Source organism: Acanthisitta chloris, unplaced genomic scaffold (genome assembly GCF_000695815.1).
Source record: "Acanthisitta chloris isolate BGI_N310 unplaced genomic scaffold, ASM69581v1 scaffold33706, whole genome shotgun sequence".
In the NCBI taxonomy this organism is placed as follows: domain Eukaryota; kingdom Metazoa; phylum Chordata; class Aves; order Passeriformes; family Acanthisittidae; genus Acanthisitta; species Acanthisitta chloris.
The window spans coordinates 25,658-43,767 of record NW_008678125.1 but is presented as its reverse complement, the minus strand read 5'-3'; the positions used below and the strand labels follow the sequence as shown (position 1 = coordinate 43,767).

The 18,110-nt window shown below is 38.2% G+C and overlaps 1 protein-coding gene across 1 annotated transcript in view; it reads left to right on the top strand.

Annotated features, from left to right (window-relative positions):
• Positions 1-1,120: 1,120 nt before the first annotated feature.
• Positions 1,121-18,110, top strand: part of SCG5 (secretogranin V (7B2 protein)) — a 26,994-nt gene continuing 10,004 nt past the window's right edge. The window contains 3 exon segments of the mRNA XM_009076766.1: positions 1,121-1,339; positions 14,813-14,962; positions 18,070-18,110. Of these exon segments, the coding sequence (XP_009075014.1) occupies positions 1,126-1,339; positions 14,813-14,962; positions 18,070-18,110 (405 nt within the window). The 5' untranslated portion in view covers positions 1,121-1,125.

The following is an 18,110-nucleotide window of genomic DNA, read 5'->3' as shown; positions in this document are numbered from 1 at the left end:
CGCGGGGGATGCCGCGGGCAGCGGAGCGGGAGCCCTGCCCGGCCGCGTCTTAACGCGAACGTTCTGCGGGAAAGGGTTTTTTTTCCCCCTGGAAGCAGAAAGAAGGTGTCTCTGCCCGCGGGCAGCGCTGCTGCAGAGGTAGATGGAGCGGAGCGGGGGGCGGCAGGGGGGGGGGAGCCGTTCACAGGCGCAGCCCAGAATATTCCCAGCACTGGGTTTGCAGCCATTTTTGCACAAAGACGTGTCCAGGTGATTTGAGCAAAGCGAGTGGAGCGTCTTTAACCGCCTGGCATGGAGACAGCAGTGCATGTGTTAGGGGATACAGCGAGGGCTCAGTGGGTTGCTGTTTATTCAAGTGATGAGCTTTAATCATTCTCTGACGCGAGGGGGGAAAGAAACAAGTGCTCTGATTAAAATTCAGCCTCTCAGGGAGGACAGTAAGTGGTCATTGGTGGTTGGGTTTTTTGTTGTTGGCTTTGGTTTTTTTTGTCTTTTTTTTTTTTTCCTTTTTCTAATTAAGCTACACCATGCAGCCATTTAATGAAAGGTATTAAAGGAAGCAAATTAAACCTGTTTCCTTCAGGTGCAGGAGATGACGCATATGAAGTGCAAAATCTTTCGTCTTAAGGTACAAACAAAATATATCCAGGTTGTTCAGCAGTTTCTCATTAGTCATTCTTCAGGCTATGCAAGAATAGAGCTTGGAAAACAGTTCCTAGCTGAAGACTTCTTGGCTCTTAGGCCAGAGCGTTATAAAGTATCACAATAAATATTGGTGGGAGGGGGTGGGGGATGATGTCTCATTAAATGAAACAGTGGATTCACTTTGTTTGAAGTGACTGTTAATGGATGTTATGAACAAATGCAAATCAGAAAATTGATTTCTGCAGTTTGCTACTTAAATGTATTTTTAGAAGGGAAGAAAATATCCAACACACACATCACCACCCGCCCCTCACCCCACCCGGTTTCCAGCTGGCCAGACTTTCAGCTGCACCTAGAAGCTGTGGTAGTATATGGTGATGTCATGGAGTAAGATCAGATGCTATTTTCTCTGTGTGTACGTGACTTTTTTCCCCACTATAGGTTATAATAAAATTCCTTTCTCTTTCACAGGCTACCAATATGATAACTCCCTTGCTTTGCAACATGATATTTCTGCTAGCATTTGGATTGTCTTCAGCTTTTAGCCACAGTCCTAGAACACCTGACAGGGTAACTGAAGCAGATATACAGAGGCTCCTCCATGGGGTTATGGAGCAACTGGGCATTGCCAGACCCCGGGTAGAATATCCAGCGCACCAGGCTATGAATCTTGTTGGTCCACAGAGCATTGAAGGTAGCTAATTTCTGCTTTGAGTTATGATGAATTTATTAGTATGCTTTGGTAATAATTAGCGTTTTGTTTATAGATGCAGCTTAAAATCATGGAGTTCTTCACTATGTTGTTGCTTGATATTTGTTTCAAAATCATCACTCATCTTCTACATTCCTTAATGCAATGATTTTGGCAGAAGTGTTGGGTTTTGTTAATGTACAGGTTTAGCCTAAAAAATTTATGTTGTCTTAGAAGTATCTGATCTCTAGTACCTCAAAAAAATGGGTTGAATAAATTATTCCTGAATAATGTGTATAAAAAAATCACAGACATGTTTCATATGTAACAAATATGATCTCTAGAGCCCAAATCTCATGGATTTTTACAAACATTTGCAGACCAGAAGAGATCAAGTGTTTGCAGTGCCATGCGAGATAGAGATAAGCCTTACACTAGGGGTTCTTCCTTCGTGATGCAGAATCCTGTAGGATTCTGCAGGATCCATGCCAGAGCACACAAGGGGAAGCCAGGGCTCCAGCTGTGGGTGGGAAGGACACAGGTGCTTCTCTCTGTGTCCACAAGTAGCACCTTAACAGTGTTGCTGTGATGAATGTTCTGGGCTCAGCTTCATTTTATTGGCCAATACTTCTGATCTCACACCATGTGAGTAAGTTTTTCTTGGAAGCAGTCTTTTATAGCTATGCAAATAATTTGAAATATCTGGCTCAAATGTTAGGGTATTGCAATAATGTTGCAATGTGTTGCTATTTTAATTGTAACAAAGTAGCTTTTATTTTGGCATGACAGGAAACGTTTAAAGGTATGCAACTCCAAATACTGTAGTTTATGTGCAAACATCAAAACAGCAGAATCTCTGGAAGTGAAACCAATTTGGCACAGCACAGCAAGTCTACCCAGTCCATAAGGCTCTGTTCTTTATTTCATCCCTATTCTGATCTACAGACTATCCTAGCCAAACAGACACAACTGCTTTAATGAAGGCTAAGGAGAGGATTAACATTGAATAGGCATTTCTACCAGATAATTGCAGATCAGTTTATGTATTTTCTAAAGAAACTTTGATGGACACGTGCTTTCGCAAGCTTAAATGACAGAGACTAGGTTTAAAGAATATAGTTTGGTCTGTGCCTTTTTTCTACTCCTTTATGAGTGTCTGTACATAGAGAAATTGGGACAGACTGGTAGAAGTGGGTAATTTTACTCTCCATCTTCCTCTTCTCCCAAGGCTTTAAAAACAAGCAAACAAACCCTAGATAAAAACAAACCTCTCAATCAGATGAGGATTTATTTGAATTTTTTCCCAAGCCTACAAGCATATTTAACAGCCTATTGAGAAATTTCTGCAAAAGCAAAGTGGCCTTGTGAGCTGAATGCTATCAGTCAGTGTAGCAATAGACATGCAAATCAGACCTTTATCTCAAATACTGTCTTTCACAGGGTGTTCTGTGGTTTTTCAGATAATAATCAGTTGCTCTTTCTTTGGTCTCTTGTGGTGACATGTGTCTATGTATAGGTAGATAGATATCTCTTAGAAATGTCAGCCAATAAAGTGTTTGGTTCCAGTTTCAAAAGTAATGTGATCTTGCATCATTCCACACAATATTTTGTCATACTGCTTTTTAAAACAATTACATGTAGTTCACTAAATATTCACCATGAGTTTACCTTTAAATATAGACCATTAATTATGTGAAAGACTTCAGAATTTAGTGTACTAATTACTAATCAATTAACAATACTCTGTTTCATCTTCTTTGACTATCTACTTCTACATGATTTGAGGAAAAAACCTGCACAATGGGTTGGACTTTCTATTAGGCATCTACTTTGGAAAACAGAACTGCTAAAATGGCATGGAACATTTACTCAAAATAGTCAAATTCTGTAAAAAATTCCCATACATAATGCTTCCACAAATGGTATCTGCCTGAAAAAATGCAATTTTTACCATTTTCCCCACAGCCTGTCCACTACTCTCTTCTTGCCAGGGGACTGACATTCCTGACCTCCCAGTCAGACAATATTTTCTGATCAAAACAGAATAGAGCTGATTTCAGGCAAGGACCTTGTTTTCTGGTGAGGAATGAGGACAGGAGGCATTTGAATGAGCATGAGGAACAGTGTCATGGGTTGTAATGTTTAAGCAAAAGCCCTGTATTCTTAGAACAGGTGTTGGCTGACAGAAGTAGTGAAGAGGTTTAAGAAGGGACTTGTGATTGATATTCCCCATGATATCCATATAAGCAATCAATTTATGGTTGAGCTATAGAAAAAATAAGCACATGTGTTTTTAGGTAACCAGTACCTGGTTTCAGACTCTGAAGGATTCACCTATGGGCTTTCTACAACATAGTTACACTGTTATCACTCACTAATAATTCTGAGTACAAGTGCTTTAAAAAAAATCTACATGATAATAGAAAACTAAAGGGGAAGGGAAGAAAGGGGTTTAACAATTACTAGAATGTGTCACAGCAAACCAGGGGTTTTGTCCTAAATACCATCATGGCAAAGTGGTAATTCACTAACTACTCTTCTGAGGCACTGTCTACATTGAGAATTTTTGCCTGAAAATAGTGGAGAGTAGAATTGGGTATGAAATGCTTATTATTTATGAGAAATTCTGAGCTGACAGGAGTGTTGACTTCCAGCCGTTTTCCAGACTGTAGGTCACAGTGACCAATGTAGACAGTTGAAAAACAGGTTCATCCCATGCCAGCATCCCCATCATTAACTCACTGACTGCTCTGGAGTACATCTGTTTCCCATTTTGATCAGATATTTCTTCTCGGCTTAAAAAAACCTCTCTATCAATCACATCTTAATAAAATTAGTATGTTCCTACAGAAAATTGTTTTACTCAAAAAAAAGATTTTGCCAGAAATAGCCCGAGCAACATAGACCTGCAGCAGTGTTGATAGCTGTGGTTGCCATCCACTTCAGCTGAGCCAGGATTCCAGAAGTACGACTGATTTTCAAAAGGCCAAGATTTCACCCAGTATGTGTACACTTGCAAGCAATGTACTGTCATGAAAAAATAATTTTTGTGAGTTTGGAATTTGGAAACAAATTTAGGCTGCCATAATATAGACAAGTTATACTAGCAGCCTGATTATAATGAAATGTTTGCAAATTTGAGTGATTATTATAATAACTTTTTCCAGCTGAACAAGATCTTAATAATTTTATATGTAACGAAAATACTCTTACTGTTAGTTCACAAGCAGATTTCCTAATAGTGCTCATTTTCCATCTCAGCTGTCTACATTTTTTCTGGGGTTAGTCATGGTATTTTGACTTTAAAATGCTGGAAACCAGAGGGTGGATGTGTTGCAAGGAATTATACATGGTCATCTCCATCTCTTCCCCCATCTCCCCCCGAAAAAAGCTTAGGGCTGTCTTGGCTGTAGAAAGTCAAGTCACAAACTTATTTTAAAACAAAAGCAACTAAGGGATGGACACTTTTCAGAAAATCCATTTAGTAGCATGTATTCTCTTTCTGAAGTGAGCAGATAGTTTCCTTGTTGATGGATAGGAAAAAAAAAAAGTATAGTTAATTGAAAGAAGTTACTGCCTTTGTTATGTTGAAATCCATGGGATTTTTTCTCCTTCCTGTCCCATTTGTCAATTTACCTGTTAATCTCAGGTCAGGCCTCTAAAATAGGAGTAGATTCTAGAAAATGCCTGATAAAAAGTTTAGTCTACCAAGAAATTACTGTGCAGTTCAAGCTGTGTGGAATCCAAGGAGAACTTGGAGGTTCGGAGAATTCTCTCTCCGTGGCAGCGTGAGCTGCTGGGCAGGATGGTTTCTCTGCCTCAGGCTTGCAGGGGGGTGTGGAGGCAGTGTGAGCTCTCCTCCTTTGCTAGGGCTCTGTTAGCTGAGTGGAACAGGACAGATATGCCACAGAAATGGGAATTTGCAGGCTGATTCCCTATGCCAGCAGATGGTGCATGGCATGTCAACGTGCCAAAGCCGAAGAGATCCTGCATGATGAGTGTCAGCTGAAGATGTTTTTAGTACCTGAGGGTGGTACCTTAGGAGCAGCTGGTTTTTGCTGTCCACTTAGCTATGGTTTCCTTCTGTATATGCCTTGATTCCTAAAAGTAATAAACCCATATTAACTACTCTAATTTCTCTAACAATATGCACTCTCCTTGTTAATTAATCTTTTAAGAAAGCTGTATTGGAGTCACTTTGCAGTGCCTGTAAAAAGAGGGAAGAACAGCAAAGTAAAATGAGTAGCTGTGTTTCTGTAGTTACTGTTTAAGTTTATCACTAAAATACTATATGAGCTCTACTAGGCTATACCCAAGTTTTCTACAGACAAGAAGAGGGCTGTATCTATGTTAAAATAGAAAAAAAGAATAAACTGAAGAAATGCATTCAACATTTCAAAAATACAGAAGTTTATTTTTCTGCCTGGCAGGGAGTTTATGAAGTAGGAGACCACTTTTTTGGTTTTTTTTGGGGGGTTTTTTGGTTTTTATTCTTGCATTCTTACGTTTTTGTGCCAGTTTCTTTGTTTACTTGTTGTTTTTTGTATTGGTGTGCTTTTTTTTTCCTGGGAAGGAGGAGGAAGTATTTGTATAATGCAAATTTCAGGACTATTATACCATGTATAGGAGAGCATTAAAAAATCTTACTTAAACACATGGGGGCACCAGTAGCTCAGCTCGGGCAGTTTATAGCACTTAACTTCATAATGGGAAACATGAAGTCCTGTTTTCTTTTTGCAAAAATCATTGCCTCCTGTACAATTCAACACAACAGAAAGCCTCTTCTGTGGTTGGTTTGTTTATGTTTGATTTGGTAGTTTTCTTTTTTTTTTAAAAATTAAAACCACTTCAAATTAAATGACTGTTGGTAAAGGTGCTGGCATGACAGCCCAGAGTCTGAAATTTTCAATCTGCATAAGAGGCATAATGCTGTCAACCTCAGCAACATTATTAAATGATGTCTCTTAAATCCTGATCATTTGTAGAAACAAGAAAATATGGAAAATATGATGCCTCTTACAGAGGCTTTTGGCTCTTCTGCAGAGACTGCTTATAGCTGAGAAAAGGCTGGGGTTTATTTGATTATTTTGAAATGAAATAAATACCTGTTTATTGCTTTGGAAAAATGTAGTTACTATTTGTCTGATTGAGATGGTAAAACTCAAGAGAGTCTGGAACATTATGCAAATATTTCTACTAATAACTAGTAGTTAGTGACTTGTCACCACAGACTGTGCAAATAAAACTGCAAGAAGCCTACTGTCTCTCAAATTATGTAGATAGCTCACACATGTTAATAAGGTCCATTTTGTTTGCATTTTACAAATAAGAAAACTAAGTGCCGTATTACCTTACTGTCTGGCCTATATCATACCTGGAAGTCTGCTCCTTGTTTCCTACAAGGACAGCAAAATCTTCATATTAGAAAGTTGCAAAAACTTTTGCTGATGGGTGCACTCATTTGCTTTTGGGTTACTGTGTGCTATGCTTATACCCAAATATATTTGGACTTCCTTCGGTGACTAGAAGTAACAACTTCTAGTTATTGTGTGATGCCTGGGTGTCAGCAAATCTGGCAATGTGATGGCTGCATCCTTTTTGTTCTAGTTTACATCATCTGTGCCAGCATCCAGGGTAGCAGTGTAGGAGTCCTGGGGCCAGCAGCATGCTGCTGGACTGGGGCAGACCTCCCACAGCCAGTTCTGCTGGTTTGGGGCTGCTTTGTATTATCAGTTTAGTGCAGAGACCACACAACCATTTGGGGTTTGGGTTACTGTACCTGTTCTATAAAGAAAGTCCTACTGCAGTTAAGACATAAAGTTACATTCACATTGGGACTGCTTTTGCTGAGCACACGTGACTTTAATCAAGCACTGTGTTATGGGGCTGACATTTAACAAACAAAATCAAACTCCAACATCACTCTACTAGTCTCTGCTTTCAGGTTTTGTTTTGTTGTTGTGGATATTTTTTCAAATTACTCAAACAACCCGGGAAATATAATTTCAAAACTTAATATGCATGTCATAAAATGAAAGTGGTAAAACTACAGTTTTTATACATTGATATGGTAGATACCTGGATTGGTATAAACCTGACTAAAAATACCAATTTTCTTTGTATTTCATTCAGCAAATTGTAATGTTAAACATAACCAGAATTTGAGTATCAGGCAGTGCTGCATGTTGTAAGCGAGGTGTTCTAGAATGCTAATTTCTGAATTTAAAAGCTAATGACAGTGCCAGGTCACAGCAACAAATGACAGCAGTGGCTTACTGTGGATTTTCTTTATCTGAGTAAGTGATATGGCACAGGACTATGAAGAAATTTCACGTATAATTATTATACCTCTAACTCCACAAACCAGAAAGTAATGAGGTGGTATTACTTTATTTGTTCTTTATTAAAAACAAAATTGGAAAACTTGACCTCTAATATCATTGATTCCATATGAATTTTTAAGCCGTGACAAGCAGTGAATAATAAGAAAGCCAAGTTGGTGTTTCTGTTGCAAAGGCAGCAGGTGTTAACATTATGGGTTCTACCACTTCTGAATTGCAGGAACTGCCCTTCCCGGATGCCCCAGAGCTGGAGGAGGGGCTCAGGCACTCTCCTTGGTGTGGCTGGGAAGATCCAGGAAAAATTCTCAAAACTAGTGTGATTGTCAAAGAAGTCAGTCAAAGGGGAACACAATAAGAAAAGCGTATTAATCCCTGTTTCTCTCTAGATCTCTGTTATTTGCCTGTGGGTCTGACTAAGGGGCCTATTTAGATCTGAGGCTGTGAAACCTTTTCTTGAAACTTTTCTTTTGACTGCAGGAGGGTGTGCAGGTGTCATACACCTCTTCTGGGGAACCAAGAAGATAAAGTGACTCTAACTCTTAAAACCTCCCACTAACCACTGTTATGTGGTACAGACTACTGCTGCTACTCATAAAGTCCTCTTTAAAAGATGCCACTGAAGGAGAAAGCTGTTTGAGAAGGGACTCTTTCAGGAAAGAAAGATCTGTAGGGATATAGAATTAAGTAGATTCTCATGTATCTAAAGGTAATTAATCAATTAGAATGGGATTTGTACCCACAATTATTTTTATTGTACATATATTATTAAAGAAGAAAATCCAGTAAGAGAGGTAAGAAACCTAAGGAGGAGAGAGAATATGATGGTTCTGTGTTGTCTGATGCTTTATAGTAAGTACATTTTCTAGTGTTGACACATGGTATATCTGAAACTGTAAAATTTTATCTATTTTATGTGGTCCCAAAGGATTTAAAAATCTGCCAGTGAAGACTAGCCAAATTATTATGAGCTCTTGTTTTCAAAGATCTTTTTTCCCGGTTTGTCTTTCACATATATAAAATAAATCCTTGAGCATGTTACGGCTGATACCTTTTTGTAATCATTCTCAAAACTAGCTGAATTTCCTGTGCTCCCATCTGAATTTTAACTTGCAGTAGGAAGATCTTTTAAAATTTATTTTGTGCTATGAAAAGATATTTTGGAAGTCTAGACAAAGAAAAGAATCTTACTCTTCTTGATTGTGGTGATGTGCACCACACAGATAGGATGTCTGGCACACTCCAAAGGTTTTCAGAGCTATTCTCACCGTGCTTGTCATTGTGTGTGCTCTCAGCAGTGCCCTCAACTGCAGGGATGAATGAGAAGACAAATGTTCTCAGCTAATGAACAGGAGGGAGAAAGAAGCTGGTTCTTCCCTTTGGGATGTTTTAGTACATCAAGTTAGCTGACTCCAAGTCCCTCTTGCAGCACCCAAGAGCAGCATTGGGCCTGGTCTTACCTGGCAGGGCTCTTCATCTCACTGCTGTCTTGCATCTTCATTGTGTGCCAATGCTTTTAACCAAGTGCAAAAGAAACCTCATTTTGACTTGGATGGTGTTGACAAAGGTTTTGAATGGAAAGGCCTCTGCTTTTGGAGTTGTGAGGTTATACCAGCTCACCAAAACAGAGACTTGGGTGTCTTGTAGCCCTGCACTAGGAATCCTCACAATTAGGTTGTTTGGGGCAGTTAGAAAATCTACTCTAGTAGCAGCTGTCAGACAGGCATGGGAAGGTTTTAAACACATCAGCTGAAGAACCAGCTTGGACTTTCAGTCATCTGCATAGAAAATATAATTGAATTAATATGAATGGGGAAATGAACAGGAAAACTTTCTGAAGTTCAGTGAAGCAGTAGAGAGAAAACATGGTCCTGTTCTGGATGATTCTGGTGCCTCCATGCTTCACGTTACAGGAATGAAAGGAGTATTTGTCTATGAGTGTGTTGACATTGATGAAGCCTTGAGACTTCTCATGCAGCTGGTACATCTACAGGAGTGAAATAGTGTCTCATCCCTCATGGGATAAAGGAGGTCACCATTTTCCTTTAGTTGCCTTGTTTCCCACAGCCATGCGCCGCACACATGATCACTTGCAGAGCTGTGCTGTGGCACTGACAGGTGTATGCTTTTTGCTGGATGTACTTCTCCTTCACTCTGCTCAAGCATGGTGCCTGGAAGTCAGAGTAGCTGTGTGCTGCAGATTGCACTGTGTTTGTAGAAAGGATAAGCTTATTCACACAGTGAAGTGCAAAAGCTTCTGCTTGGACTGAAGGGCAACTTAATACAGTCCATTAGAAGACTGTTCAACCAAGGCAGACATAAAATATTGCTTTTTTTGCTTTGTCAGCAAGTGAACCACTGGATTTTTTAATTGTGTATACAATTTGAATAATAATGGCATATAAGCTACTGTTATAAATTTATTGTGAGAGGCCTGGGCATTACTTTGGTCCTAACCATTTCACAATAAAACCCTTTCATATCTTAAATATTTGTACTGTTTGTAATTAAAATTTGGGATAAAATGGAATTGGTAACTGAAAGCAAGGTCAGTAATTGTGTGATTTGTGTGCTTAAGGCTCTAGAAAACACATTGAAAGGAATTTCTCTCTCTGTAAAGAAAAATTAATCTTTATAGTTATAAGAAACTTTGTGTCATTAAGGAGAAGACAAGCTGACTCTGGAATCTGGGATGCCCAGGCATGTATAGTTGTAGTGGTTTTGGGTTTCCCGAGGCATGTTCTTGAATGGTTAAGGAAGTTGGCTAGGTTTGCATTTTTCCGTTCTTTGTTCTCCTATGCTTTTTCTCCTTCCTTATTCTCTTACTTACCAGCTTCTGTGGAATAGACAAAACATGATAATTTATAATTTTTTCAGCACCTTTCATTTCCTGTGCTTAATCAATCTCAGCAACCAGGAGAGGACTCTCTAAGAAGAAGCTAGCTGAAGAGGCACAGCAGAAATGACATTCAGACAGTAAAGCTTTTAGTGATGTTAGAAAGGCTAAGGAAAATGAAAGTGTGCTTTTTGCATTCAGGATTTTTTGAGAGTTTACATGGTTGGCAGGCTTGCAGATACTAAAGGAAAAGAAAAACTAAGTTAGTAGATGGTATCCCACTTTAAATTATAAGTGCACCAGGAAGCATTCTGTCAAACCTACCTTTGATTAGGGAGACATCCCTTTTGAATGTGACAATGACACAACAAACACAACAAAGGTATATATCACAAGATGACTGGGGATGAAAGTGCAGGATAGTATGGAAAGCTGTCACTGTGAAAAGAAAAAGTTCTGTCTCTGATTTGGAGAGGACACACTGTAAACAATTTTAAAGATTTTTTTCAGTGATAAGAACAAATAGTCCAGATTAACAAAAGATTTTGCAAAGTAGCAAAGATGGTATTGCATCTTTGAATAATATCCATTTGGTCCCTCAGGAATCTTAGGCAAATGGGATAAGGCTTCCCTTGCAGCTCATATTTGCTTGGTGTTTGTACAGATCAAGATCCTAAGACGTGCAATTCTTACTCAGGGGGGAGTATTTCTTTGTGTATCTGGGAGGGGCTTGGACACTTTAGGGCATCTAGTATGACTCTCTATGTTAAGAACTTTAACTTGGGATATGGGATTTATTTATCCATTCTATTTTGTATCTCCTTGCTAAGATTGGGTGAACCACCTCTTTTCTGCATGTGTAAGTGGGGTAACTCTATTGCCACTGTGACATGAGAAATGGTTTCAATCAGACTGAAAGGTAAATTTGTCCCATTATTTGTCTTTAAATGTTCTGAAATAATTTTACACTTTTAATAATCCATTCTCATTGCTCCTGAGAGCAGATTTGTTTCATCTATGCTTTATATTACTAATAGATGGGTAGCAGAAGCTAGAACTTCAGTAGACTAACAGTGTTTCCACTGGATGTATTTGATTGGGGGAATATTTGATACTTGCAGGAAAATAGTTGCTCCTTGTGGCTTTCTTTTTTTCTTTTTTGTTTTTCTCCAAGAATCGTGTGGTTATGTTGTCTGTATGGGTGGGAGACCCATACAGGCAGTATTGTTCCTACAAAGAAATGAGCTGAAATAAATGCACTTTAAATTTTTAATCATTCTAAGTATCTCAAATTGAGATGATGCCAGCAGTTGGTAAAATGATTAAGTACTTTTCTAGAATTATATGAAAGGGGAAAGGCATTGTTCAATTTTTGTTTTCCACCCTGCACCAGTTCAAGACCAGTGCCAGAAGATGATTACATATATGCATACATTCAAAATTAGATCCAAAGCTTACTTATGGTGATACTGACCTCAGACCAAGAGATCTAAACTTCTAGTTTATCCTGTAGGAATGTAAAATACCTACATGCTCACACAGGAATCCTGCATGTGAAAGACAGCTGACTGGTTCAGAGTGGTTTCTTTGCTAGTATGTTGCACAGAAATGCTTGTTTATATAAGAAGTAAGGAGAGATGGGAAAACCATAGACTTATTCAGCTTATCCTTTCACAGTACAACAGTATTGTCTGTACTATACCAGATTTTTGCTAATCCAGGTTCAAATAATTTAACAATGATATCTCTCATGGTTGCTTTGGATAGGAAATAATGAAAAGTAGCTCGATATTTAGTTGTCTTGTTTTTTTCTTTCAAACTCTGCCTCAAGGTTATTTGGTGTTATTTTTGTAGCTGACCATATATGCCAATATCACAATATTTTGACTTGGTAGCTGCTGTGTATTTAATCCCAATTCACTTCTTCAAATCAGTAATGTTGTAATACCAAAACTAATGCAATTGAGAGTTACTGTACATAGTACCCCTGCTTGATATATTCATAGCATTTCATTTTTATTATTGTAGTCTTTGCTGTGTGCACTGTTTATCAAAGTTTATAAGGAATGAGCTTTGCTGATGCTATTAAATCACTCAAGTGTGCTAAATCACGGCACCAGAACAGGTGCTATTGTCTCCGGCTCTTTTGGAAAGAAAGGAAAAACTCTCAAATGATCCTGGACATTTATACCTAAAGGAAACATAATATAAAAAGATTGGTTTGTACTCAGTCAAGGGAATTCTTGGCAGTCAGTTTAAACTTACATGTATATACAGCACACTGGAGCCTGCTAAGTACCTCTGTTTTCTTTATGGATGGAGCTTTGGTGCCAAGAGGTCTGCACCACATACAAGCATAGATAGGCTTCTATCTGATGGATTGTCCCATAGTGAACCACATTGTATACAGGATGTTCAAACATGTATTGATTATGTGGTTCTGTAGTTTACAGCAGAATCACAACCTGATGCTTTTAAGTACATATATGTAATCAATCTTCATGTGAAGGAGCTCAGTACAAAATAATTATGCTATGCATTAGACATTAAACTACATTAGATTAAATGTACGTTATATAAATTTTTAACCTCACCACCACAACATTATTGTGTTGCAAGCACCATCTTTATGTGGGCTTTGGACTGTAAATATATAATAAAGTTCATAGTGTGTTTAATGCTATTCTGGTTTTAGTACAAGATCTCATGATCAGCTACAAGTGAAAACCCCATATAATAGAGATGCAGATTTCTTATAGGGATACCTTTATGTTTGTTACATATCTAAAACCTTTCTGCAACATTGCAATGCAGAATAAGAGACTTGTACTTGAGGAGGAAAATTAGCACATTGATGAGATTTTAGTCCATCATGCAAATAAATTTGAAATATATGTGCTTATAGACTAACTTGCTTCTGATCACTATAATGCCAGTGTTTAACTGATTATTTGCAAAATACGGACAATTTGGCTCAACTACCACTTCTAAATGTAAAAATGAATACAAAATTTGTATTTCGTATTTGACTGCCTTATGTTAGCTATTTTTGCAAGTGATTATGTTAGCTTACAATGTTTAGCTGTATAAAACATGATTAAGGCTGGTAGTGTTTATTTGTAGCTTGGGACAGGAGTATTTGAGTGATTCTTCTAGAGTAACTTTCATGTTCAGAGGATTTATTCTTATCTTCTGGACCTTTGAAAAATATATAAATTTAAAATAAGGCTATTTGTTGATCATATGGTGATTTGTGCTATTTACCCAAACAGTTGCATCTCCATTCAGTCTTTAACTCACATTTTTCCAGTCGTTCAAATTCTTTTACCTCTTATTCATTGTTAGTGGAATTTATATGTTGACTGTATGTAGTTATTTCTCATACAACATATAACATATAACACATATAGTGTTTTTAAAAAATATTGCTTTGTTGTCACACAGCTATCTCACTTGCTGCAGTGTGTGGGGTGGCTGTCTTATGTCAGGGAAAAAGAACATACTTGAAACTAGCTTTTTATTTGTCTAAAATTCAAAAGAATATTGTACAATAGTATTTAGAAAACTTCACAAGCAGCTGGGGTATAGCCTGTGGATGCATTTGGCCAGTAAGACATGCAGAAAAGATCTGGAGCTGATAAATATTTGTAAAGAGGCCTATAGAAAGAGTGGCCTGAGCTTGGTTCCCAAACCCTTCTTGTCAAAGGAAGGCATCCAGTTGAGATGTGTGGTAGAAGGCCATAGCACACCACTTCCATGTGCATTTGCCCAAGAACAATAGGCCCATCATTGTGTCCTCCACCACTGAGTTACAAAACTGGCTGCACACTGCTGCTGTAACCCTGCAGTGATGGTCATTCAGTGTCATTAACTTTGTCTTTTTGCTGTGATGCTGTCTTGCTGTAATTTCTTCTATTATTAGTTGCAACAATGAATAGTAACACAGTATCAGTGACTGAAGTTGATTGTGCAGTAAATTTAACAAGTTTCATTACTGTCTCAAGTTTCTTTTTCTTTGCATTTTCTTGCCTAAAACTTTCATACTTAAGGAAAAAAATATCCCTAAGATTAATAATATGTGGCTGATTTTCTTTCCTAGTCTCATGTTTCATTACTGAAGTTACTGGATTTAGGTCACATGGTTATGTTTCTAAAAAATATGCCTGAAATCTAAACTTGAATTCATCTCTAAAACAATTATATGCATATATATTGGATCGAAGTCTGGATTACTTGAAACAACTAAAGCATTTATACTTTTAATCTTGTGAAAAGGCAGTGTGTGTAAATCATCTTTGCTAGGTGGTGCGCATGAGGGTCTCCAGCACTTGGGTCCTTATGGCAATATCCCAAACATCGTGGCTGAGCTGACAGGAGATAATGTACCAAAGGATTTCAGTGAAGATCAAGGATATCCTGACCCTCCAAATCCCTGTCCTCTTGGAAAAACAGGTAATTTGGCTGTAGCCTTTGTACCTCTGTCTTCACTGTACATCTGCCAGTCTTTCAGCACTGTATGACGCAATGAGTGTTTTCTTTCATTCTCTACCCCAGGAGCAGAACAGTTGAGCAATAGGGTGTTCTAGTGTTTTAGCTGAGGTTTGTTTTCTTCAATGTGTGCACCTTCTGTATTGCTATATGACTGCTAGAGAATGTCATGTGAAAGAAATCATTTTGACCTTGGAGTAGAAGATAGTGAGATTTAGGATAGGGTCTTGTTCCCAAGGGAGTTAATTTTTAGGCTGGCCCCTGAAAAAAACCTCATCATTCTGTAGAGATGAGATTTACCCTTATATTAGAGACTTCCATTGTGCCAACAGGAATGAAACTGTCTGCCCTGATCTCCAACCCAGAATATGAGTCAATATTTAAGATACCTTGGCTCCAGTCCATGTGTCTTTATAGCACACTGAGGGTGCATCTGTGCCAAGAAATAGAGAACTGCATGGATGTACCCCAACATGTTGCATGCAGGCTCAATTTGGCAGAGGAGCAGTGCAGCCTCAGAGGGGCAGAACCATGCCCAAGACACCTAGTGTGTCCCCCAGCTTGCAACTCTGCATGTACCAAGCCCTGTGGGTGGCTAGTGTCAAAGGATCACTAAAGCAGCACTGCATGTGCATGATATACACCTGCTCCAAGAGAACTATCTTTTTCCTGTTACATGAGCCAAGGAATGACTTCCAGTACTGAAAGCAGTAGTAAAACACCCATTGGCTGCCTTGGGAGCAGGAACTGGGAATGAGCACTCTATTTTTCTCTCATTTTTTATTTCTGAGCTAAGAGATCCTTTTGGAATCTCTTCTGTTTAGTCTTCTTTTATGCTATTTGGATAATGTAGAACAGGTCTCTGTATTCTTATTTTAAAATGTTCTAACTAGCTTAGAATTCATGAAAAATAAATTTGTCATTAAAAGCTTTGCAAAGTGGTTTACATTTCATTCAAAAATTTGACAAAATTTCAAATAGTCCTCCCTTACTGTTTTCTATTACAGCCCATTTGGTGATGATGCCTGCATGTCTTCTGAAATAATAGTCTTCCACTTTATTCAATATAGCTGTTGTCTGACAGGTTGCAAGTGACGGGTTTAGGTTTTCTCACACACACAAGCACACACATAGACTTTCTATATTTTGTACTTGCCCACTAGACTTCTGTTAGTGATTAGGTAAATAAATTAAAAACATGGCATATAGGGAAATGCCTTTGAAAATCCCTTCAATTTTTATTTCTTAGGTCAAATAAATGTTGTTAGCTAAGCTAACAGTCATATCTGAAAAGACGGGGAATTCTTAGGGAAGTGCTGCCTGCTCAGATAAATGGCTCTGTTGTAGGTATGCTGTGAGTGAAGATAGTATCTACTAGGATTAGAGTAAAATGTTTTTCAGGGCCTTAAATGGAAATTCAAGTGGTGACTGTATTATGCATACAAATTACCAGAGGCCTTCCTCAATCAGGCCTATGGATTTCCTTAATGGAAAACAATTTTTCCAGTCACTGTCTACATGTGCGCATTCCACAGTGGGAATACATAAGCCTGGAGCATTTGAGCTTGAAGACTTTTGGATTAGCAATCACAGAGGGCACACATATGTCCAGCTTTGCTTTGTCTGTTCTACCAAGAGGCACAAATGCTCTGAGAAGGTCTACCACACTTATGTTGTCACCTGTTTCTCTCTTGAGATGACCTTGTCCCTGCTAAGACTGAAATAATTTTTAAGTGCTTTAATGGTTTCTGAGTTACTTAGCTAGCATGCATATTTTCCCATTTTCTACTGGTAAGTTGATTTCTTTTCCCCATCCTAAGGAGAAAGAAAGTTGGATCTGTTGGAGTCAGAATAACCTCCTCAAGTCATTGAATCAACTAGTTTTTAGATCAAGCCTTTACTGTTTCCCACATCATGGGGAAAAAGATAATCCATCAGCAAATCTTTTTACAAGATGACACACAAGGACAGCAGGGGAAGTCTACAGGTGTGTGCTCTGGAGTGCCTGTCTTCTAGCAGATGTAGCTGCTTGGATGTCCAGCACCATACCCTGGCTGGTAGGATCTCCTTAGGTATGTCTGAGAGGAACTTGGACTGTAAGCTCCCCATGCTGGCAAAGCAGAGGGAGCTCCAGGAGCAGACTCTATCCAAAGAGCTACTCTGGCTTCAAGTTGCTGAACCTCTGTTTAATCTAAAGATTACTTGTATTGGTACATAAGCTGATTTTTAAAAGGGTATTATTTTGATGTGACACTGTCTACAAAACCGTCCATTGTGGTTAAAGGAGGCTTCTGGATCCATCAGATAAGCAGAAATGTCTTCATCATAAAACTTCTGTCACACTTCATTTTTATGAGATCTTATGATGCATAAATGACTTTCAGCCAATTTGAACAAAGTAGCAAATCAGAAATGGAGCTCCATGAAGAGCTACTCAGTGAAGGAAATTCTATCTTTGCTCACAGCACTTTTACCATGACCTTAAAAAGCATTGCCTAAACAATTTCTACAAGTACCTGTGGGTGTTTAAAAGACAAAATCCCTTCTCAATCAGAACAGGATGCAGTTCTAGGTAAAATCAAGTGCAATAATTATAAGAAAAGCAAAAAGGAGGGCAAGAGCTTGGAAAAATAAATTTGTTTAGTTCTGAAGTTTCATAACATTGCAGGTTGTTTTTTAAAAAATTAAATACATCATGACAAACTCATTTCAAAAGAAAAAAACCCAGCTAGTATTTTCTAGTAATCCAGGTCTTTTGTGGTTTTTTTTAATTGCATGATTACATTAAAACCATTTGCTGACTAATGTAGCATATATATTGTGTGTTTCAAAGCTACTGAGCACTCAGTGCTTTCTAACATACTTTTGCAGTTGATGATGGGTGTCTAGAACATCATGACAAACTCATTTCAAAAGAAAAAAACCCAGCTAGTATTTTCTAGTAATCCAGGTCTTTTGTGGTTTTTTTTAATTGCATGATTACATTAAAACCATTTGCTGACTAATGTAGCATATATATTGTGTGTTTCAAAGCTACTGAGCACTCAGTGCTTTCTAACATACTTTTGCAGTTGATGATGGGTGTCTAGAAAATACCCCAGACAGAGTTCAG